This window comes from Dasypus novemcinctus, chromosome X (assembly GCF_030445035.2).
Source record: "Dasypus novemcinctus isolate mDasNov1 chromosome X, mDasNov1.1.hap2, whole genome shotgun sequence".
Taxonomy (NCBI): Eukaryota; Metazoa; Chordata; class Mammalia; order Cingulata; family Dasypodidae; genus Dasypus; species Dasypus novemcinctus.
Genome location: NC_080704.1, coordinates 41,280,911 through 41,305,555, shown reverse-complemented (window position 1 = coordinate 41,305,555; position 24,645 = coordinate 41,280,911). Strand labels below are relative to the sequence as shown.

The window sequence follows — 24,645 nt, the reverse complement described above, 5'->3', positions numbered from 1 at the left end:
CAAAGAATTAACTCCTATGCACCCATTTTTAGGAAGCTCCTAGAAGATGTAATCTAACAAATGAAGTAAAACCAGAAATAAGAAGGCAAGGCATTAAGAAGACAGGGGTTCCAAGACAGAAAGAAGTCTAAAATAATCCCCACAATTATAGTGCAGGTAAGTTCTCAACTAAAGTTTTGTAGCAGAGAAAGAAAACATCTATACCAGAAGGTTGGTGGGATCCAGGAGGACGGTTTTCAGAAAACAAGTAGAAACTATGTATTATGTCAGCACAGACTATATAGAACATTCTCCTGACAAGCATATTATAGAGCTTTTTGGCATGAGAGGATTTAATCAAATATTCAAAGAAAATTAAACTATTGACTGCAAGAAAAAAGTTGCATAGAGAGGAAATATAAGAACTATGTATGATGCACTACTTGGCTCAGCAATGAATGATACAGAGTTATAATAATTAAAACACTGAATAAAACTTTAACTGACAATCAATAGATATTCTAGGAAAATGGGAAAATAGTTCCAACTGAACAAAAGTGTTTGTCATTATATAATGTCTTCATGAAATAAATAATGAAGAAAGTCACTGCTTCTGGAGTGTAGGATAAAGCACAAGGAAGAGGGGGATAAATGATCAGTTTTGGATTATAACCCTTTTAGCACTATTTCCTTTTAAAGCTAATGCATGTAATTTGGAGGGAAAGACCTAACAGCCGGCTTTTGACCCTTCTACTGAAGTGATGACTGAGGAATGACACACCTTTACTAGACCTCCTTGTAAGCATAAAAATGAAATTCAGCAATGGACTTATGCAAAGAAGACCCTTGACATAGTTTATCTGTCCAGATGAGTTATTTTAAAATAATCTGAATTTATGAGTTGATGGGGCATGGCTGGTAGGAGAACGGGGATCCATAATATAGACATTTCCAACTGTGTAACTAATGGAGTTCAAAAATGAGGTATTCCAAACCAAAAATCACATCCTTTGAAAACAATGTTTCTGCAAATGTCATTCACAACTCAAATGCTAATTCAATATCAAAAAGCTTCATAGAAGGGAGAAAGGGACAATTTGGAAGTTGTGCATGATAGATCCCAGTTCCTCCAGGAAGAATTGGTGCATCTCTCTGCCTGATTTTACAGATTTTTTTTTTAAGGTTAGTAGTGTTGTTATAAGATACAAATAAGTCTGTTTTGACATTTTGACACTTTGTGGAAAAAACAATATTTGTTAAACATTACAACATAAAAATTGTTGAATAAAAATTTAAACCACTAAAAGTAGAGAACAAAAAAGCTGATGCATATATTTACCAAACTTCTAGATGGACAAGGCGTTCTAATCTCTAACGTAATGTTAGAAACCAAAGAAGAAAACACAGCTAGATTTAACTACAAAAACATATCTATGTAAAAATGAATAAAACTAAAGGAAAACAACAAATCATGAAATATAATCAGCAAATATGAAAAATAATATAAATAAATCAAGAGCTCACTCAAATCTATCGGAAAAATGCAAAAACCTTGGTGATGAAGACAAAGCACATGAACAATTCACATAAAAATAACAATAAGAAAGAAAATTTTCATCCTTACTGGCAATCAAAAATGCAAATTAAAATAATGTACTTTTAAGCATATAGAAAAATATCTTATTTCTTGAATTCTTTGTGGTCAGAATTTACAGCGGGTGAGGGAATAAAACAGCTTAACTCTTTCAAAAACTATGTTAACAAAATGCATTAATAGCCTTAAAAATTATATGTACTTTAGAACTAAGAGAGTCAATTCTGAGAATCTCACCTTCAAAAAAAAGTCCTAAATCAGGGAAAACCAAAATTTTGACTAATGCAATGATAATATTAACAAGAAAAAAATAAAACAGGACACAGCCTAAATGCTGTAGATGATGTTTAAGTACACTTGAAGAGACACTTAGTGGATAAAGAAATCTGCGATAGTTATTAATATTCATTTATTCAGTTGATAAAGGTCTTTAACAACCAAGAAAAAGTTTCAATAAGAGTGGAAAGAAATGGTTTCATCTTGAAGCAATAAGATCTGAAACATATTTTAAAATAATATAATAAAAGCAATGAATAGAACAAAAAATATAAGAATGAAAATAGTAATAATTTCCTCTAAATATTGGAATCCCAGATAATTATTTTCTGTTTCTACATTTTCCAATTTTCCTTAATGTATATATTAATTTATAATTGTCAAATAAGTAAATTTTAATTTATTTTTCATGAAAGATAATCAACCAATTTGAGAAAATTAAACAATGATTATTGCCTCTCTGAGAAATATATCTTAAAAAAAATAATAATAAATTTTACTTCATGGAGACTCCATACCAGCTGTGGAATTCCTATATCTGGATATTACTTGAGAGTGAAATAAATCTCTATCTTATATATGCTACTATGGTGAGGTATCTCCCACTAGGTGCCAAGTGCAATTATTAACTGATATTACACTCATTACTACTTTATTATTAATGATAATATAACTTAATATCAGAAGTATTAAAAACAGGGGAGGGAAGCAGACTTGGCCCAGTGGTTAGGGCGTCCGTCTACCACATGGGAGGTCCGCGGTTCAAACCCCGGGCCTCCTTGACCTGTGTGGAGCTGGCCCATGTGCAGTGCTGATGTGCGCAAGGAGTGCCGTGCCACACTGGGGTGTCCCCCGCGTAGGGGAGCCTCATGCGCAAGGAGTGCGCCCCGTAAGGAGAGCCACCCAGCGCAAAAGAAAGTTCACCCTGCCCAGGAATGGCGCCACACACACGGAGAGCTGAGACAACAAGATGACACAACAAAAAGAAACACAGATTCCCGTGCTGCTGAACAACAACAGAAGCGGACAAAGAAGAATACACAGCAAATAGACACAGAGAGCAGACAACCAGGGGGGGAAGGGGAGAGAAATAAATAAAAATAAATGTTTAAACAAAAAACAGGGGAGCAGATGTAGTTCAAGTGGTTGAGCACCTGCTTCCCATGTATGAGAGTCACGTTCATTCCCAGTAACTCCTAAAAACAAAAAAAGCAAACAAACAAATGAAAAAAAAGAAAAACAACTTGGGGGGTGGGGGTGGTCAGTGTAGCTCAGTAGTTGAGCACTGGCTTCCCACATACGAGGTCCTGAGTTCATTCCCAGGTCCTGGTACCTCAAAAAAAAAAAAGCAAGCACACAAAAAACATTATAGAGTAGACTTCTAAATTTTTCATGAAAAATACTTAAGCATATATGATAAAAAGCAAAGTCAAAACATCTCAAAAGTATTGTTTAAAGAGTGCATTGTTTTCTCCTTGAATAGCTGAAAAAAAATAAGTAGATAAATATTCAACAAACAATTCAAATTGTAACATATTTATTCCTATTTAATAAGTACTTCATCCTTTAGTGAGCCATCCCTTTGGAGCAAAAACACTTTTTAAATAAAATTTTCATTGTTTCACTTTATAGTCAACCTATTTTATTTTAATAATTTAATAGCCCACACAATAAGTAAAGTACTAAACTATCCTTTGGTTTAATTCTGTTATTTGTTTATTTTTTTAGTAAGCATCACTCACCTAAGATTGCATCTGTGTTATTTGCCCGAAGTCAATCTCAAAGGCTCAAATTTTAATAACACACAAATGAAGCATATCATAATTTTATTTTCTAATATTTCTATTTCTTAAAAAATAAATGTATTCCAATGTCTAAAATGTTAACTGTTTAAGTCTATATCTTTGTCCTATGTCCATCAAAAAAGAATGTTTCATATTACATACCAGTAGCTTGGACATAACAAGGAGGAATAAGTGGTGTCATCTTTGGAAATGTAGAACTTGACAAACTCGATTGAACGTAAAACTTTGAAGCTTCGTTGTAATTAACTCTAACTTGGATGGTAAAATCATGTGTTGCCACCTGAGGGGGGAAATACACATCATACCTGTGCTGTTATCCACTTTAGAAACAAGTAATATTAATAATTTATAAATAATTTCACAAAGCAGGGTTGTTTTTTTTTTAATTTCAAAAAGGAAACTGGTGACACTGAAACTACTATTGTTTTTTTCAAACCAAGATTTGGCTTATTTTCTCATGAGTGCAAAACCAATTCTTAAAACTTAAAAATTAATTAAAAAAGTAACTCCCACTAACTCAAAAGAGACCAAAGATCTAAATAAAAAACCTAAAACTATAGAATTCCTAGTAGAAAATGTAGAAGATTGTGTGATTATGGGTTAAACAAAAATTTCTTAGATGCAATACCAAAAGCACCATCTATAAAAGAAAAAATGATTAAATTGCACTTTACCCAAATTAACAGCTCCTCTCTGTGAAAGACTTTAATAAGAAATTAAATGGAATAAAATTCCAAAACACAGATATATTTCTGGGTGGGAAAACTGTATTCAAAATGCAGAAAGAACACGTGCATCTCAATAAAAAACAAACTAATAATAAAATAAGCAAAATATTTTGAAAAGACACTTCAGAAAAGAATAAATGTAAATAACACACTAGCACATGGAAAGATACTTAAAATCATTGGAAACGGACTTTGGCCCAGTGGATAGGGCGTCCGTCTACCACATGGGAGGTCCGCGGTTCAAGCCCCGCGCCTCCTTGACCCGTGTGGAGCTGGCCCATGCGCAGTGCTGATGCACGCAAGGAGTGCCCTGCTACACAGGGGTGTCCCCCGCGTAGGGGAGCCCCACGTGCAAGGAGTGCGCCCCGTAAGGAGAGCCGCCCAGCGCGAAAGAAAGTGCAGCCTGCCCAGGAATGGCGCCGCCCACACTTCCCATGCCGCTGACGACAACAGAAACGGACAAAGAAACAAGACGCAGCAAAAAGACACAGAAAACAGACAACCGGGGGGAGGGGAATTAAATAAATAAAAATAAATCTTAAAAAATAAATAAATAATAAAATCATTGGGCATTAGGATATGCAAATTTTAAAAAAAGGGGATACCACATCACACCTATCATAAGGGCTTAAACAAAAATGATAATACCAAATTCTGGTAAAGATGAAGATGTGAGCATCTCTTACATTTATACATTGCTGGTGGGAATGCAAAATTGTACAGCCTCTTTGAAAGAGTTTCTTAGAACATTAAACATATACTCAACATAGGGTCCAGCAAAGGGAATTTACTCAAGAGAAGTGAATCCTAGCAAAATTGTATGAATGGAGAGGGGAACTTCTTATTCTCTCCCTCATTTTTTGAAAGACAATCTCACAGTATTAAAAAATTATAGTTTGGCAATTGTTTTCTTCCAGCATTTAAAATATTTTGTCCCACTACTTTCCTGCTTCCATGGTTTCTGATGAGAATTAGTACCTAATCTCACTGGGACTCTCTGGTAAATATCACGTTGCTTTTCTCTTGCAGCTTTCAGAATTTTCTCCTTTTCCTTGGCTTTTGACTGTGTGCATTTTGTCTGAGCACAGTTCTCATCAAGTTTAAACAGTTTGGGGTGCTTCAACTTCTTGTGTGTGCATATTCATGTCTTTGCACTAAATTTGGAAAGTTTTCTGCCATTTATTCTTTGAATACTCCTCTGCCCCATTCTTTTTTTTCCTTCTGGAACTCCCATAATGCACATTTTAGGATGATGTCCCAAGGTTTCTTAGGCTCTGTTCACTTTGCTTATTCTTTTTTTTTTTTCTGCTTATCAAAGTGAATCATTTTAATTGTCTTGTCTTTGTGTTCACTGATTCTGTATTCTGCCATCTCCAATCTGCTGTTGAAACCCCTAGGTAATTTTTCATTTCCTTTATTGTAGTCTTCAGCTCCAGTATTTTTGCTTGATTCCTTTTTAAAATTTTTATCACTTTATTGAGATGCTATTATTGTTCCTTCATTTTTTTCCTGATATCCTTTAGTTCTTTCTCTGTGTATTCTTTTATCTCCATGAGCTTACTGAGGATCATTTTTCTAAAGCCTTTGCCCAGTAATTTTATTGATGGTTTCTGGATTTTAATTTTGTTTCTTCAGATGGGCCTTCATTTACTGTTTCTTTGTTTCCCTTGTAATGTTTTATTGTACATTGTACACTGTACATTGTACATTTTAATGTATTACCCCTGGGAATAGTCTCTGAGCTGTCTCTTCTTCTATAATTTTGTATCTGACTAGTGATGTGACAGAGATTTCCTTTAGTGCCTGTAGCTAAGAAAAATAAAGACACCAACACACACAAAAGATATTTTACAGTCTTTTCCAACTTGGCTCTGTGTTGCCTGGTAGCTGGTACTCTTCCTTTAGAGTTTAGCCTTCCTGTCTGAGATGAAAGTGGAATGCAGAGTCCTCCATCTTTTCTGAGCCAGAGTTTTGTCTTAGGCTAGTGCTTACTTGTATCATTAGGAATTTCCCTGTTTACAGGAAGTTGAATGCTGCCTCTACACCCTAAGAAATAGACTCCCCACCCCACCCCCAGGGTGCTCTACTTTAAATCTTAAAGCAAATAATCCTTTACCCAGGCCACTTTGACTTAATTGTTTCTTAAACTGCTTTAACTGTCTGCAAGTGCTTCTGCCTGCTGGGCAATGGGGGATAAACCAGAGACAAGTTTTCTTGTTCATTCTTTCATGCTGCCACCTGGTTGATTGGCACTGATTTAGAGGCACTGTAGTATGCACATAAGGGTGACTTTTTCCCTCCAGAATAGGGTGTGCAAGTTGACTCCACACCATGTGCTTCAAGTCAGGGAGAGGCTTGGAGAGGCGCCAGCAAGGCCCCCAAGAACTCCCACCACCATTTTACAAAGCTGCATTTTCTTGATTCAGCCCTCGCCCGGGTACTGCAACCCTTTAACTGTATTCCAGAAATCTAAGAAAGATGGCTCTGCCAGTTTTTGCTAGTCATTTAGATTCTGTGGGGTACAGCACTCTGGAGCATCTTACTCTGCCTCCATTGTCAACCAGAAGCAGCATATGTTATTTTAATGGATGTTTCATATCTTTTGACAAAACAGAAGAACTCATTCCCATTCTAAGCTATTTCCACAGTGGCACCAGCAGACAGAAGTCATGGAGTAAATTGCATAAAGATGTACTTCATGTACTACCTGCTTTGATATTTCAGAACTATGAAAAAAAAACTTCACCTCATCTTATTTTCCTTGGAATTTCTTTTTATTTAGTTATATTACGTCTTGTTTCTACATATTTTTACCCTTCTGTTTACTCTGCTTTTATTTTCCCTCTTTTTGAGATTAATATGAATCAATATTTTCTGTCATATATTTAATATTATCTATAGTATTTTAAGATTTCTATTTTAGTTTTAAGTTTTGTTTCATATAAAGCCAAATTATATCAAAAACCATGTTTCCCAAACCAGTTTTCACCCACCAAAGTTTCTCTAAATATTTTTGAAGACTGTCCCTCCCATCACTTCTGAGAACAAAAAAAAGCCTTTGCCTGACTTTGCTGGGTAGAGACAGGTACTCAATGGAAGAAACTGAAGTGAATTGAGGAAGAGAGCAGTGGAAAAAGAAATTGAGAGGCCAAGGTGCTGGATGAACTTCCATGTGTATAGTGACAACATTTAGAAAATGAGAGGAGGATATAGGATAAACTATGAGCTTGGCTGCCTGTAAACAAGAGGACATCCAGAGATGGCTGCTCTGACTAGGGGGAGAATAGTAAATTCACAAAGAAAAAGAGCAGGCATTTTTAACAAATAAAAAACATCTGGGAAATCACACAGATAGCAAGGCCTCCAGACATCCCTGCCAGACCCAGAACCTGGGAAAGGTTATAAAAGAAGCAGTGCCCTCAAGACTGCCAAGTTCCTAAAAAGAAATAAACCATACAGGGAAAGGAGACCTGTGAAAAATCAAGGTCTATAGAATTATAAGGATCTTAGGGAGAAGAGGGGAAGGGAAAGAAAACCAAGTGTGAGGAGAATCAGAGTTGGTAGGGATGAAGTTCCAGGGGTCAATCTATTCAGAGAAGACTCCACTTCTGGGGATGACTGAAGTATAAAAGTAAAGAGCAATCTGAGTCATGATGGATTGAGTCCTGACAATCTTTGAGTCTTGTGCTGAGTCCCAAGGTCAGGAATGGTAGGAGCCGAAGGTTGGGAGTGGTGAGAGAGGTTTAACACAGGGAAATGTCATGACAGTGGGCTTAATGTAAAAATTGCTGCTATTATACAAAATGTTCATGGCAGCATTATTAACAATTGCTAAAAGATGGAAACAATCCAAGTTTCCATTAACCAAGGAATGGATAAACAAAATTGGTATATATATATGATGGAATACTATGCCACTGTAAGAAGAAATGAAATTGGGACACATACAATAACATGGAAGAACCTTGAGAACATTATGCTGAGTGAAATAAACTAGAAACAAAAGGACAAATATTGTATGGTCTTACTAATATGAACTAAATACGAAGAATAAAAACATGGAGTTAAAACCTGGAGTACCTAGAGTATAGGTTACTAGGAGATAGGCTGAGGACTGGGAAGGGATACTGATGTTTAAGGTATGAAGAATTTTTATTTATTTTGACTCTAAAGTGTAGCTAGAGTTCATGGTTACATATTATAGCAAGTATAACTAACATGGCAGGTTTACAAATATGATTATGGCTGAAAAGAGTAGTTTAGGGACATAAATATCAACTTAAAGAAAGCTAAAGAATAATCTAGGAACTGAATTACATAGTGACCCTGGAGGTGGATAAGGATTGTGGTTAATAGTTCAAATACAAGAATGTTCTTCCATAAATTAGAACAAACTATGTCACTATTGCAAGGTGGTAAGAATATGGTGATGCGAAACGGACTTTGGCCCAGTGGTTAGGGCATCCGTCTACCATATGGGAGGTCCGCAGTTCAAACCCCGGGCCTCCTTGACCCGTGTGGAGCTGGCCATGCGCAGCGCTGATGCGCGCAAGGAGTGCCGTGCCACGCAAGGGTGTCCCCCGCGTGGGGGAGCCCCACGCGCAAGGAGTGCGCCCGTGAGGAGCGCCGCCCAGCGTGAAAAGAAAGAGCAGCCTGCCCAGGAATGGCGCCGCCCACACTTCCCGTGCCGCTGACGACAACAGAAGCGGACAAAGAAACAAGACGCAGCAAATAGACACCAAGAACAGACAACCAGGGGAGGGGGGAAAATTAAATAAATAAATAAATCTTTAAAAAAAAAAAAAAAAAAAGAATATGGTGATGCATGGGAAAAATACAAATAATGTGACTTATGGACTACAGTTAACAACAATATTGTAATATTCTTGCATCAAGTTCAAAGAAGGTACTATATCAACATTAAGGGTCAATAAAAGGGGGGTATGGTATTTTTTTTGTCGGACGAAGGAAAATGTCCAAAGGTTTTCTGAGGCAATGACTGCACAATTCTGTGATTAAAGTGAGAGTCACTGCGTGTACACTTTGGAGAGATAGTACAAGGCATGGGACTGTATAACACAGTGAACCATGTGGTGGAAGAGGGACTGCGGTCAGCAGTACAAATATTAGAGTGTTCTTTCACGAACTATAATAAATGTACAGTATTAATACATGGCGTTAATAATAGGGGTGTATGGAAAAACTATACCAAATGTAAGCTATGGACCATAGTTAGTGGGAATAGTCTGATGATGTTTTTACATAATCTGTAATAAATGTTCGACAACAACGCAAGCTGTTAGTAGAGTGATTTTTAGGAATTCTGCACATTACGCATGACTGTTTTGTAAGCTCACAACTTCTCTAATAAAAATATATATTTAAAAAACGACTGCTGTTATTCTTGATGATGATGTTAATAATTATCAAGGTAAACCAACGTACTTATCTCAGTCCTTAACTGTCTTTTTCATTTTCAACACAAAGCCTTTTTCCCTCTGCCAAGACACATTTTCTAAAATAGTGTGATGAATTCATAAGGCCAAGTGTCAATCTCATTATTCTCTGATTATCAGTTGTATAGATGTGGGAAGTCATAAGGGATTTGTCTTCTCTCAACTCATATTTTCACATTCAATTTACATAAAATTGCTTTTATTTAAGGGAGCCCTGTAATTGCACAGAATGTAAAATCAGGAATTTCTATGATTTTTTCACACATATTTGTCTTATTCCCTCAACAAGAAAAAGTGCAATACTTCATACAGAAACTCTGTGACACATCCACAGAAAGGAACATGATTCCTATCATTGTCAAGCTGCAGCGGTATCCAATTAAGAGAGAAAATGTATGCTATTCTAAGTCCTTTCGCAGATGAAGAATATCTCGAAGAGTTATTTCAAAGAAAGGACCATCCCAAGTTGTAAAAGTATATTCTAGAAAAGAAAGGATTTCAGTCCCCAGGCCATGGTTGGTAGACAGAAATATTTAGGAATAGAAGAGGTGCAGGTGTCTCTCAAATGTCCTCTCTTCTAATCCTTAAAGGACATTTTATTAGTTTCTCAGCTGCTAAAACAAATATCATAAATGGGTTGGCTTAACAACAGGAATTTATTGGCTCAGATTTTCAGAGTCTAGAAGACAATGTTCCTCCTGGGACCTGTTTCCTTCTGACTACCCAGAAATGTTGGGGTTCTTTGACTTTTCTGACACATGGTAATGTACATGGTGTCATCTTCTCCTTTACCTCTGGGTTATGTTGACTTCCAGCTTTTGACTGTTCTCCATGGCTTCTCCTTTTGTGTGCACTTTTCTTTGCTTATAAAAACTTCAGGCATATGGGATTAAGGCCCACTCACACTCAGCTTGGGTACACTGTCATAACACCTTCAAAGGCCTTTTGCAACTGGGTTCATACCCACAGGACCAGCAGCTAGGACCTGAGCATGCCTTTTGTGGGGGACATGATTCAATCCCCGACAGGTTCTGACCTTCCTTTAGAATGACTGTAGGGAAGCGGATGTGGTTCAAGCGATTGAGCTCCCACCTACCATATGGAAGGTCCCAGGTTCATTTTCTGGTGCCTCCTAGAGTAAATGAACAAGACAGCGAGCTGGCACAACAGGTAGGCACAGCAAGCTGAGGCAACAAGATGATACAACAAAGAGACACAAGTAAGAAAGACAATGAGACACACAACAAAGCAGGGAACTGAGATGGTTCAAGCCATTGACTGTCTCTCTTCTACATGGGAGGTCCTGGGTTTGGTTCCTGGTCCCTCCTAAAGAGAAGACAAGCAGACACAGAGAGCACACAGCAAATGGATGAATAGAGCAGACAGCAAGTGCAAACAATGAGGGGGGAATAAATGAATTTAAAAATTTTAGTTTATTTAAAAAAAGAATAACTGTAATGTCAGAATAAATTTTATGCAATGTTCACCCAAAGACTTCCATTCCTTTAAGGGCACACAAAGGTTGGCTGGGGGAAAAAAAGCTGAACAATTCTCTCTTGCATTCAAGAATTTCAGGGTAAATATAGAACAGCACAGATAAGAGATGCAGAGAGCTTCAGAGCAACTGATCCACAGCAGAAAAAACACCCTGTGCCTTAAGGCAGAACCTGAGCCATAACAAAGGAAAAACAAATGGAATAATAGGGAAAGAAATATACCAACATTTTCCAAAAGAACTTTCTCTGCTGACAGAAATGTTCTACACTCACCAACGTAGTAATCATTAGCCACATGTGGATGTTGACACCTGAAATGTGGCTACCTTGAATGAGGGAATGAATTTTAATTTCATTTCACAAATTGATTTAAACTTTAATTTAAATGAGGATAGTGGCTACCAAACAGGAACAACTCTATATATTGGCATAACTCTATACATTGGCCGAAAACATGCATGAGTGGCCTACAAGGAAAGGATGACATTATAACCAAACAAGTCCAGCCAAGAATGCCAAATACAACTTTGGTTGCCAACCAACACTTTTGCTTGTATCCAAACTTGGTGCAGTGAGGGAAAGAAATGGTTACACCAAAAATAAAGCAGGCTCTTTATTGGAAATTTCATATTATTCTGCTACACAGGTCAATCAACTGAGCACCCACACCCACTGGCTATTTACATTTCCACAAGACCAAAAAGAAAGAAAGAAAAGAAGCACAACTTACAGCTAGGTATAAATACAGTGGAGGACATTTGAAATGACTGGAAACCAGATAATCAATCTGCCTTACTGGCACAAATTTATGGAGCAAATTCTCACAGGGTGTGCTGTCTGCAGGATTTTATATGTTCTTCTCATTGTTGGACTGAATTACACTCTAATACACTTAGTAAATCTCTAAAAATACCAGCAATGTATAATGTTTCAGAATTTTAAGCAAATATTGTATTCTATGTATCTGTGTGTATAGGTATATGTATACATACATATTTATATATGCATAATTTATTTTAATTCATAAATTATATTTAATATCAATTAAATTCTATAAATTAAATTTGTAGAATCCTAGAAGCACCATTAAGAAATAGATTTATAAGTTTTTAATTGATGACAGTGTTAAATAATGATTTGAAATCAAGGAAATGAAAATGTTAAATTATCTGTGCATTCTCCCACTCAAATAACAGATTTAAATTAGAGTATAGATTATTCTGATTTTCAGTGACCCTTAACTTAAATGCTTTTGTCAATGAACAATGACATTAAAACCACTATGGATTTCCATTGAATAAAAATATATAATCAAAATACAGACTCATTCAAAAATATATAACTTGGTCATGCCAGACTTAAAAGTCAATATGTTAAATTGCTGGACAAAATGTATTAGTTTCCCTATTGAATATTTTGTATGTTTGTGTATGTGTGTATACCTCAGTGCCCATGCATGATGCAGGAATAGAGTATAAGAATGGCCTGTTTCAATGCTTAAAAAATATTATTTTCTTACCCAATTATTTTTTTTAATTTAGAGACTTTATTTTTAATCAAAATTTTATAAGAAAATATATGTAAAAATCCTCAAATAATCCAAAGTTTATTGCTAATTTTTAAAAAGAATTATAAGAACACATCAAACACAACTGTATGGCAACAAATTAAACAAATTAGATGATACAAACTCCTAGGAAGACAAAGTATTGAATCTGACTGAAGAAGAAATGGAAAATTTTACTAGACCTATAAAAACCAAAGAGATTGAATTAATAATTAAAAAAAAAAACACTGCCAACAAAGAAAAGCCCAAAACTAGATGACTTCATTGATGAATTTATCATTAATTTAAAGAAGAATTACTACAACCCTTGACAAATTTTCCAAAAAATAGAAGATGAGGGAACACCCCTCATCTTAAAGAAGCCAATAATATCCTGACCCAAAACTAGGTAAACCTGTCAAGGAAAGAATACTATGGACTAATACTCCTTATGAATAAAGAGGCAAAGACTTTTAACAAAATGCTAACTAACTGAATCCAGTAATATTCAAAATAGATTATATACCATGACCAAGTGGGAATTGTCCCAGGAAATGCAAGTCTGGTTTAACATACAAAAATCAATGTGATATACCATATTAATAGACTAAAGGACAAAAATCACATAAATATCAATATGTATACAAAATAGCATTTGACAAAATCCTATACCCTTTCATGAGAAAACACTCAAAAAGATATTCTCTGTTCATGACGCATTTTGCCTGAATTAGGTAGGCAGATTACATTGTCTTATTAAACAAATAATTACAATACCTTAACAATATTTCATGTACTTTAATATCCTTCACTGGAAATATAAATGGAAAATCTAAATAATAGTTCTAGGAGCAGATGTGTCTCAAGCAGTTGAGCACCTGCTTCCTACATGGGAGGTCCCAGGCTCCGTCTCCAGTGCCTCCTAGAGACAAGGACACAAACAACAAGCAAACAATAAAACCAGCTCAGGAGAACCAATGTAGCTCAGTGGTTGAGCACCAGCTTCCCATATGCAAGGTCTGGGGTTCAATCCCCAGCCCTGGTACCTCAAAAAAAAATTCTATTCTGATGATATATGATAGCCTAAATTAGGCCTAAGAAAAATATCCTTATGATTTTCAAAAGTGAAGGATATTCTTTCCTTTCTAAACTGTATCTGTCTAAATATCATCATTTTAGGAATGTGGGTGAGTAATGGTTTCACACCCAAACCCATGAAAATTCCACATCTCTGTACACTTCATATTGCATATAAAAGGATTTTCATTTTCTTTGATGTCAGAAAAGTAGCCCTTACTACCTTTTCTGCAATGCTTGTTTAAGAATGGAACAGCAATATCACCTCATTTAAATCACACATGCACAAAACTCACAAAACGTTCCAACTGATGTATTTAAGAATGGCAAAATTAATCTCTCTCATTGCTTTACATCAGAATTTGTCCTCAAACATTCTTTACTTTTTCCTCCTGGAAGATAAATAGCAACTATTATTGGTCCTAAACTCCTAACATACGCTGCCAATATCAGTAAAAACAACCTTACTAAAAAAATGACTAAATCAAGATAGTACTTAGCAGCATTCAAAAAAATTTTCAATTGTATTATTAATTATTTTCACTTGGTTAATTCTCTTCTATCCCTATTGGGCACAAGGCATCACGGTTGTTGTAGCAGACTGATATTGTTTATGAATTCCAAGAATAAGTATTGGATCATGTTTGTAAACTGATCTGTCCCTCCAGGCATATTAGATTATATAGAATTCAGAGGTTTCACTTTTACTTGATTAAATAATGATAAAGGCTTTGATTGGGCCACACCAGTAGGACATTGCATCCCCACCCCCTTGATGGGCAGGGACTCACAGAGAAAAGACATGGCAAAGGACAGAATTGAGAGTTTTAATACTGGAGCCTGGGAAATAAGCACACAGAAGAGCAGAGGGGATAGATTAGACACGGCAGAGGCCCTGGGAAGACAGATGAGCCATTCACCTGATATTCTACAGCTGGCCTTATGGAGATAGTGGAGCAGCTAAGCACAGAGAGAGGTAAGCCCTGGGAAGAGAGGAACATAGGAAGCCTGAACCCTGGCAGACGTCAGCAGCCATCTTGCTTCAACATGTGGCAACAGACTTTGGTGAGGGAGGTAACTTGCGCTTTATGGCCTGGGAACTGTTATCTTCTACCCCAAATAAACATCCTTTATAAAAACCAACCAATTTCTGGTATTTTGCATCAGTACCCCTTTGGCTGACTAATACAGTAGCTATTTTGCAATACAAAGGAAGAACTGACACAAAATCGGTTACTCTCATTGCCATATAGAAGTTTGATTTTTGTTTGGGAGAGTGCAGCAACATGCTTTTCCAGACCATGGGTAGAGAGATGCTCCCTCCTCAGTGCTTCTGTGGCAGGAATTCTGAAGCAAAAGCAACTCAGGGCTGGACCTGAAACTTTGCCAGTGTTTACCCATTGCCCCTGGGCACATTCCAGGAAAGGTGTTTTCTTTGATGTTGTTCACTTTTGTTATTGTTGTTATCATTGTTTTAAAACCACTAAACACCAAGTGGACACTATGAAAAAAAAACCAGCATCATAGCAATTCCACAGTTAAATCTTCAAAGCAATTTTTGGCAATTTCAGGTGGTGGTTCCAAGAGCATTAAGCATACCCCAGTGAAACATAAGAAGCACATCCTGACTCAAATATAAGTAAATTCTAGATTAGCCTCGATATCCCTCTCCCTCGCAACATTTCATACCTTGGATTTTATAGAGAACGTAACAGAGGCCACATGATGATGGGTTCCCTGTTTATGCCCTCTGCAAGAATGGACTAGACACATCATGCAATCATTGTACTGAGTTAAAGGCTTTACACAAGTATACTAGCAAGTTGGAACAGGACCCACTACAAACTGAGTTTAGGTGATGTTTGATAGCTTCTTGGTTGGGATTATCCACAACTCTACTATTCCCTACTATTATGAGTAACAGAAAGCTGAACTTACTTCTTTGGGAGAAAATGCTAGGCCACATTCCAGAGATGTCTTTTCCTCTAATTCCAAAGAAAATATGTAAGGAAATGCAGGGTCCTTGAATTCCCCTATAAGACAGGAAAAAGGGGTTATATGTAAAAGAGAGCCAGATACGTATCTGTAACACCATAATATTTGAAAAACATAAACTGAGAAATTTCATCAACATCAGAAAGCAATACTAAGTATGTATGCAAGGTTACATAATTTCAATGGATAAGAAATAGTTCTTAATACCTGGCTGCTAGCCAGCAGACCTGATGCCCAAACATGCAACAAAAATACATTCAACCAGCAAAACAGAAACAGTAAACCCATTTAAAAAAAAAAACAACTCCAAAGTTCAAGATGCATATCACAGTTACAAGCAGATGAATGTGAGAAGGAAAAAAAAGGTAATGCAGGTAAATGGCTGAATCTTCGGTCTGAGAACTCCTTCAGTGAAGATGAAACAGGTAAGTCCCAGACCTTCTCTGTAGCCTCAAGGAATCCACAAAGAAGACAAACACACTTTTATACCAGGATACTTTTTAAAAAAATAACTTCATTTTAACTTCAAAAAATTAAATAGCAGGGGGCAGATGTAGCTCAATTGGTTGAGCACCTGCTTTACATGTACAAGGTCCTGAGATCAATCTCCAGTACCTCCTAAAAAATTAGATTAAATTAAATTAATTTAAAATAAAATAACAGCTTAAATAAAATAAAAAGCAGGTTAACAAATTATGGAAGAATTACTTTAAAGAATTCTGTCCAGGCACATTTGCCTTATATTATTTATTCCTAAAAAGAAACTCAATTGTTTCTCCAGTGTTCCAAAAAATGAACAAATAAGCATAGATTGGTTAAATGACATGACCAAGGTCTCCTTGTAAATGAAGAAAATGAAAAATATGCTATATTACATTCACATCTCATGAAATTAAATCCCATTTTTTTTAACTTTAGCATTGAATTAGTACCTTCTTTGCCTTTGCTACAAAAATATTACAATATTAATGGTAACTATAGTCTATAATTTACATTAGTTGTATTTTTCCATGTATCACCATATTCTGAATTCTTGTAATAGAGGAACATTTTTGTATTTGTATTATTAACTACAATCCTCAACTACTAATGAAATCATTGTATTATACATTCCCTAGATTATCAAACACACTTTTATTCAAGGATATGTCTTGACAAAATGGAATCACTCTAGGTACAAAGGCATCATGTAAAAATACAGAAATAATTGTCCCATAGTAATACAAACTTCAGACACAAAATAGCAAGAGTGGGAATTTTAACAAATGGCTTTCCCTCCACTAGAAAAACCTATAATTAGCACTATACTTGTTAAATATATGTCCCAGAAACCTAAATCTTCAGTCTGTTCATATATCACTCGAGCCCTGAATCTCAGCAGAGTTGCAAACACCCCTCTCCAATTTATTGGACTCACCCAAGGCAATGAACAAAAGGATGATGATGGACAATACCCATCCCAAAAAACAGAAAGTATCCACAACTACAAGCAAAACATTTCCATCCTACTGCCCCATGGGGGTGGGCATCACCATTCCCAAATCCTTAAGATTGAGGAATGAATGAACATAAGGGGGGAATGCAACTATGGATTAAAGGAGACTTCTAATCATTCTAGCAATGGAAGAACTTGTGTCACTTAATTAAAGGCAGTGGCCACCAGATATTCTGAGGGGAAGGAGAGGGAAGAATAGGTGTAACATGGGGCATTTTGGAGACATTGGAATTGTCCTGCATGACATTGCAATGAAGGATACAGGCCATTATATATTTCGTCAAAACCTGTAAAATTGTGTTACAAAGTATAAATTATAATGTAAACTATAGCCCATGGTTAGTAGCAATACTTCAAAATTTGATCATCAATTGTAACAAATGTACAACACTAATGAAAGATGTTGTTAATGGGGAAAGTGTGGGGTATATGGGAATCCCCTCTATTTTTGAAGCAACATTTATGTAATCTGAAGCCTTCTTAAACATTAAAAAAAACTTTAGAAATCAAAAAAACAATGAGTGATCTGGAAAAAGAGATAGGAATTAACTAGGTGGTAACCCTGGAACCAGAATGAACATCTACAACAACAGGAGGATTAGAGGACTAAAGGGCTGCTGTGAGTTCAGCTTTTGTAAGCGAAAGCACGACCCAGCGACCAGCCTCCATTCAGGGGCAGCAGCTGCTGAAAACGCTCTGGCCAAGTGGCCCAGACTCCAAGAGAAGCTGATGCCAAGGCAGGCATAGGAAACCTCTTCCTCCAAAAATTGGAGATGTGGACCGAGTTTGGTCTGGGGGATCCCACACCAGCAGGGAAGCTGGTGTCAGTTTCGGCTATCTGGGCAGCAGCGGCTTGCGGTCTCCACCAGGCCATAAAGAGCTAGTGCACCTGCTTTGACTGTTATCTCATTTTCCTTTTTTTTTTTTTTAGTTTGTTCTGGATGTGGACATTTCCTAGCAGACAGATTCCTGAGCACCCAGTGCAGACAGGGGCCTTGTGTTTGGCCCTCTCAGCAGTAGACACTTCTGGCCTCACACCAGCATCTACCAGAACTTAAAGAGCTGATGCACCCTCTTTTTTTTGTTTTGTTTTGTTTTTTGCTTTTGTTTTTTGGGTTTTTTTCATTTTAATTTTTTATCTATATTTATTTATTTTTTTTTAAATGTTACATTCAAAAACTATAAGAGGTTCCCATATACACCCCCACCCCCCCTCACCCCACTCCTCCCACATCAACAACCTCTTTCATCTTCATGGCACATTCACTGCATTTTTTGGTGAATATACCCTGGAACACTGCTGCGCTGCATGGATTACAGTTTACATTGTAGTTTACACTCTCCCCCAGTCCATTCAGGGATTATGGCAGGATATATAATGTCCAGCATCTGTCCCTGCAATATCATTTAGGACAACTCCAAGTCCTGAAAATGCCCCCACATCACATCTCTTCTTCCCTCTCCCTGCCCTCAGGAACTACTGTGGCCACTTTCTCCACATCAGTGATGCAATTTCTTCCATTAGTAATCACAATAGTTCTATAGTAGAATGTCAGTAAGTCCACTCTAATCCATATTTTAATCCTCCATCCTGGAACTGGAAGCACCCTCTTTATTGGTTGGGTTTCTTCTTTCTCTTTGTTATATAGTTTAGTCTTACAGATCCCTCAAGAGCCAGTATAGAAGCTAGACTGGGTTTAGGAGTTAGCAGCAGGATCTTCTGGCCTTACACCAGCATCTATTCATCTATTGGGACATAGCCATGCTTGGTAGGTTGCATTATTTTTTCTCTGTTTTGGCAAGAATTGATAAGTGATATAATAAAACATACACAATGCCCTTAGCAAGCAAAGGAAAGTAACAATTAACTTCAACCAGCTGGACAGGCCTGGAGATGGAGCTAAAAATTTATAGGACTCAAGGCAGTGAAGGCAATTTGTGAAGGAGGGTGGGACCTCAGGTAGCAGAGATAAAAAGGGACAAGCTATCTTAGGAGATGGGAGTCCAGTGCGATTGGGAAGAAATGAGTAGCACAACATGGCTGCAGCAGAGAAAGCCCAGGAAGCCTGTAATGGAAAGACAAGGTGGGGTCATAGTCAAGTGGTTCTCAGTATTTCCTATCTCATCTGTTACTCTATCAAAGGACTCTGAAACAATCATGTTAAAAACCAGATACTAACTTGTGAAAAAAAAAGGGGGAGGGAGTACTTAGGTATTAAAATATTTGTAATAATAAAATGCACTTCCAGGACATTTTAAGAATGAACTTTATTGCAAATTGTTAATAATCATTAAGGTCATCTATTGTGCCTCTGAGACTGTTTCCACAGCCTGCTGCTGATAACCACTGCTACTGGTACTAGGAAAACTAGCAAAACTTTTTAATCGGAGGAGAGACTTGATCAGCTCTGCACTTTAAGGAGAACCCTCTGGGATCAATAGGAGGAGAAAGGCCTAGAGGCAGGGAAACCATTGGATGAGATGCTGCAGTGGCCTAGAGGTGCATGGGCCAGCTCATCACATGGGTCAGGAGGCCCTGGCTCAACTGATGGAGCCACCTACTTCTTAAGAGCTGGAATCTGGGAGTTACTCAAGGCTCCCTCCACTTCCCTAGCCCCCACATCCACTGGCCTACCAAGTCTGAATATTTGTACTTTCTCATTACCTTTGGACTATCTTCCTTCCCTCCCTAGCATAATTGCCTGAGTCCAATCTCTCCTCACCTCTCTATTGCATGGCCACAGTTTCTAACTGGTCTCTGTCTCAGGCTTTGTCCTTCCCACTCCCACTTTTTGAACCAACCCATTCTCCACACAGTTCCAAAAGGAAAATTAGTAAAGTACAAGCCTAATTGTGCCACTGTCTGGATTTAAATCCTTTAATGGTGCTGCCTAACCTCTAGGATTAAAGTCCATCAAAGGCCCATGGTGACCTGGACCCCACCTGCCCATCCAGTCCTGTCCCTCTATACTCTGGATATCCTGAACAACTTACCATCTTGACTCATTTCTAGACCTTTACTCACCTTCTTTCACATAACTCCTTTGCTTGTGTACCTCCTTCTCATTCTCCAAGACTTAGATTAGGCATCACATTCTCCAAGAACTCTTTCCTTACTGCTGAGTCTTGACTAGTTTCCCTAGCAAGTACTCCCTGAGCACCATGCACTGATTTGTCTCCCAGCATCTATTTACTATATTGTAATAACTAATTCCTTGTCCATTCCTCCTACTGTACTGGGTGGTCTCTGTTTGCTCACCTAAACAACAGTCACCCTTCTTCGCTCTGCTCGCTTCTAAATTTTATAGACCGAATCATCCAGACTCCCTTGCCCTTCAGCCTCTGGTTGAGTTGGGCCACTGAGAGACACCAGTAAATCATGAGAGGGTGGGAAGAAAGAGGGAAGTCAGATTATTTATGCCCCCATCCAGTCACTGCCTTGACTGCAGCTCCGGCAGTGGTTGCACTCTTTTAGAGTTTAGCCATCAGCTGGCTCCTCCTTAATAACTTCACCTCCCACAGTCTCCAATAATATCTTCCCTCCTCTTGCCCCATCAGGCCTAGCAGTGGTAACAGCCTTCATCTTTCATTGGTTTCTACTAGCCCTGCCCCCACCTTCATTAAATTCTCTTCTTTTAAACCCTCGAAGTCATGTGTTTACTACTAAGACCACATTTACTGCACCCTTCTTGAGGACATAAATGATACTGAATGTATGCAGAATGTTTTAAAACGTTGATTGTTAAGTATGTGGAAATGGATAGAGTTGATGGTAACATATTATAATGAGTATAACTAACACTGCTGATTTATAAATGTGATTGTGGCTGAAAAGGGTAGTCTAAGGAGGGTAATGCTAATTGAAAGACAGCTAGAGGATAATCTAGGGACTGTATCATGTAATGATTTCAGTGATAGATGAGGACTGTGACTAATAATACAAATATAAGAATCTTCTACGAGTTGCTAAGAATATGGTGATATATGGGAAAATAAAACTAATGTATATTATATAGCTAACAGTAATGTTGTAATATTTTTGTAAGCAAAGGCAATGAAGGTACTATATCAATGCTAAAGGTAAAAAAAGGATACAGTATTTAATTTTATGAGATGAGAATATATCAAGCTTTTTTTTCAGTTTCTTCAATAACAAGGAGACCTTGGTCATGTCATTTAACTAATTTGTACTCGTTTATTCATCTTTCAGAACACTGAAGAAACAAATGAGTTTCTTTTTAGGATTACATAAGATAAATGTGCTTGGACAGAATTTTTTAAGTAATGCTTCCATAATTTGTTAAGCTGCCTTTCGTCTATTATTTTATTTTTTCAAGTTGAAATAAAGTTTTAATAACTGAAAAAACCCACTAGCAATAAATAATTGTATTTTCAGGTATTATGCATACCTAACCTTAACTTACTATATTAAGTCAAATATTAAGCAAGGTTATATATCAAGTATTGCCAAATTGTTCTGATATTAATATTGATACCCTTCTAGAGAAAAAAATCCAGGCTTATATAGTATAAAATCATGCATTGAGTTATTAAAATATTCAAGAATAATTGCCTTTATACTATTTTTCCAATTATACCTTAAAGCAACTTAGAACTGTTTTACTTGTACAATGATACCATAATTGTATAAAACATATACCTGATTTGTCTTTAACATCCATTGAAAAATCTTCACAGTCTTCTAAATCAAACTCCACTCTGGCCCGTGTTATACCTTTGTTTGTTATTATAAATGGAATAACCTGGGTAGCACCAACATAAGTGCCACTGAAATTAAACACATTCTACAATTTCAAAAAGAAATAAAAATTAGAAAGTAAAGACATAGTTTATGAAAAACATAAACAGTAAATTACACTGTTATTATACTGTTGTGTCTATCAAGGGCATTATTAATTGCAGAGCAGAACTCTATAAAAATTAGTCACTTTTCCATTCTTCTCCTCACTCATGTTACCTTCTGCTGCCTCCTTTACCTCATACCCTCATTGTAACTGTTTGAAATCAGTAGCTCATTACTTTTCTTTTAGTCTCTAGATTTTGAATATTCTCCAACTCCTCTCTCTACAACTAAGTCACTGTGATGGTTAGGCTATTGTGTTAACTTGGCCAGGTAATTGTGCCCACTTGTTTGGTCAAGCAAGTGCTTAGCTAACTGTAATACAAGGGCATTGATGGACTTTAGTCACCATTGACTTTACTGCAGTGGTAAATCATAGATAGCTGGTTATAATTACATCAATCAGGGAGATTGTCATCAACAAGTGATGCTTAACCCAATCAGTTGAATGCCTTAAAAGGAGAAGTGATTCCAGCATTGAGAGAGAATTTCCTAGTTCATCTTTGGACAGCCAACATCTCCCAGAACTTGTCAAGAACCTTCACTGGACTTTCATTGCAGCCCTTGTTTGCAGCCTGCCTGCGGAACCTGGACTTGTGCATCCCCAAGGCTGCGTGAGACTCTCTTATAGAATTGCATACTATTGACAGATATCTCTTGTTGATTCTGTTTCCCTAGAGAACCCTGACTAATACAGTCACAATTAAACTAATTGAGAATCTAACCAAATCTCTTCTCTTTATAAAACGTTGATGGTTGTCCACCATCTATACCATCTACACATGGTACATAATGTAAGTTCCTTAGCAGGTCTCCCAAAGCTCACCATGACCTTCCTTTGCCTCATTCTCCATCCTCAGTTAGCTCCACTCTCACTCTATCACTTAATACTTCAACCAACTGTATGATTTGTCATTTCTAACCCACACCTTGGTGCTTTACCCCTCTGAATCTCTATCATATGATTCCTTCTGTCAAGAGGGCCCTTCCCTAACTTGCCATTACCTGATAAAATACCATGCATCCTTTGAATCCTAGTTAAATAAACCAGAATTAATCACTCTGTGTTCAGGAATACTTTTGTTCCTTACATTTAGTTACATTATGATATCACATACCTGTATACTTGTTTACATGTCTGTTTCTCTTACTTGACCTTAAGCCTGATCCATCTTTACATCCCGACATTTATCTGACACCTACCTTAAATATATAAGGACTGATTTTTTGATGTATGTGAAATCTAGCTCATATGCAAGACATATGCCTATATCACAAAACTCTGTAGGATTCCTCCTTCTGGTAGAGTTATTATAGATATCCTATAGTTCCTTAGTAAAAGAAACACATATAACATTAAAAAGAGAATGAGGCAGTAGTGTTCAAATGTTTGAGGCAAATATTTTATTAAGGTCAACTGCCCACTATTTGTTTCACTTAAAATATCAACCCAGTCCTATAGATGAACTTTGTAAAATTCATAAAGGATAATGAAAGATTGATGCTTTGTGTCTTAATACCAATTAGGAAATTTCAGCCCAATGAGTAGAAAATATAAAGCCAGAATGGGATTAGAGGAATGAATTTTTTACTTATAGAAAGCATTAAATTTTCATTATCCTTTTCAGTATGTTTCAACACTTCTAAATTTAGGGCATATTAAAGTATATTAATATAAAGCCCTATAACTCAAATATACCATAACATACAAAGCATGCTCCCACCAGTCTTTAAGTCTGAGAAAATAAAGTAGTAAAAGTCACAATACTTGTCTAACATTATACAAGGAGGTATACCATAGCAGACAAAAAACACTCTGTATACTACAGACTTTAATCTGCAGATCCATTGTAACCTTGGACAAGTTAGTTGAGTATCTGTCAGTCTATCTAGATGTATCTTGCCTTGGACATGGAGTAAAACAGAGATTAGAAAACTATAACTTAAACCTGGACACTGGAACTGTGGTAATGCCATTCAAGTGCGGACAAGCAGTAATGCCCTGTCGGAGGCAGCCAGCTAGACTGACTCTCCTCACTTTCTGCTCAGTTTAGTTCAGCACCAGAAAGGCGCTGGCTATTGCAGTACTGGTGGGAAAGTACAACAGATGGGCAGATAACCTGAAAAGAATACAATAGCTGCTATGATGGAGATATTCTCAGAGTGCTTTAGGTAGAGAGCAGAGGGTCATGTGGGATAGCTTTGAGGGGTCAAAGAAAGTTTCTTTGGGTAGATGAAACCAGATCTATGTAATTTCTGAAGAACTCTGGGGGAAAAAAGGTGTATATGTTTTTGTGCATGTACATGTATGTTGTTGTGTAGTTAAAGTGAATAAAA

At 36.9% G+C, this 24,645-nt stretch overlaps 1 protein-coding gene across 1 annotated transcript in view; it reads right to left on the bottom strand.

Moving 5' to 3' along the window:
- Positions 1-24,645, bottom strand: part of CFAP47 (cilia and flagella associated protein 47) — a 477,175-nt gene that overhangs the window by 364,246 nt on the left and 88,284 nt on the right. Inside the window, exons 20-22 of the mRNA XM_071213189.1 lie at positions 22,108-22,252; positions 15,896-15,990; positions 3,796-3,934 (exon numbers count right to left, since the gene is read on the bottom strand). Of these exons, the coding sequence (XP_071069290.1) occupies positions 3,796-3,934; positions 15,896-15,990; positions 22,108-22,252 (379 nt within the window). The remainder of the gene's footprint in view (positions 1-3,795; positions 3,935-15,895; positions 15,991-22,107; positions 22,253-24,645) is intronic.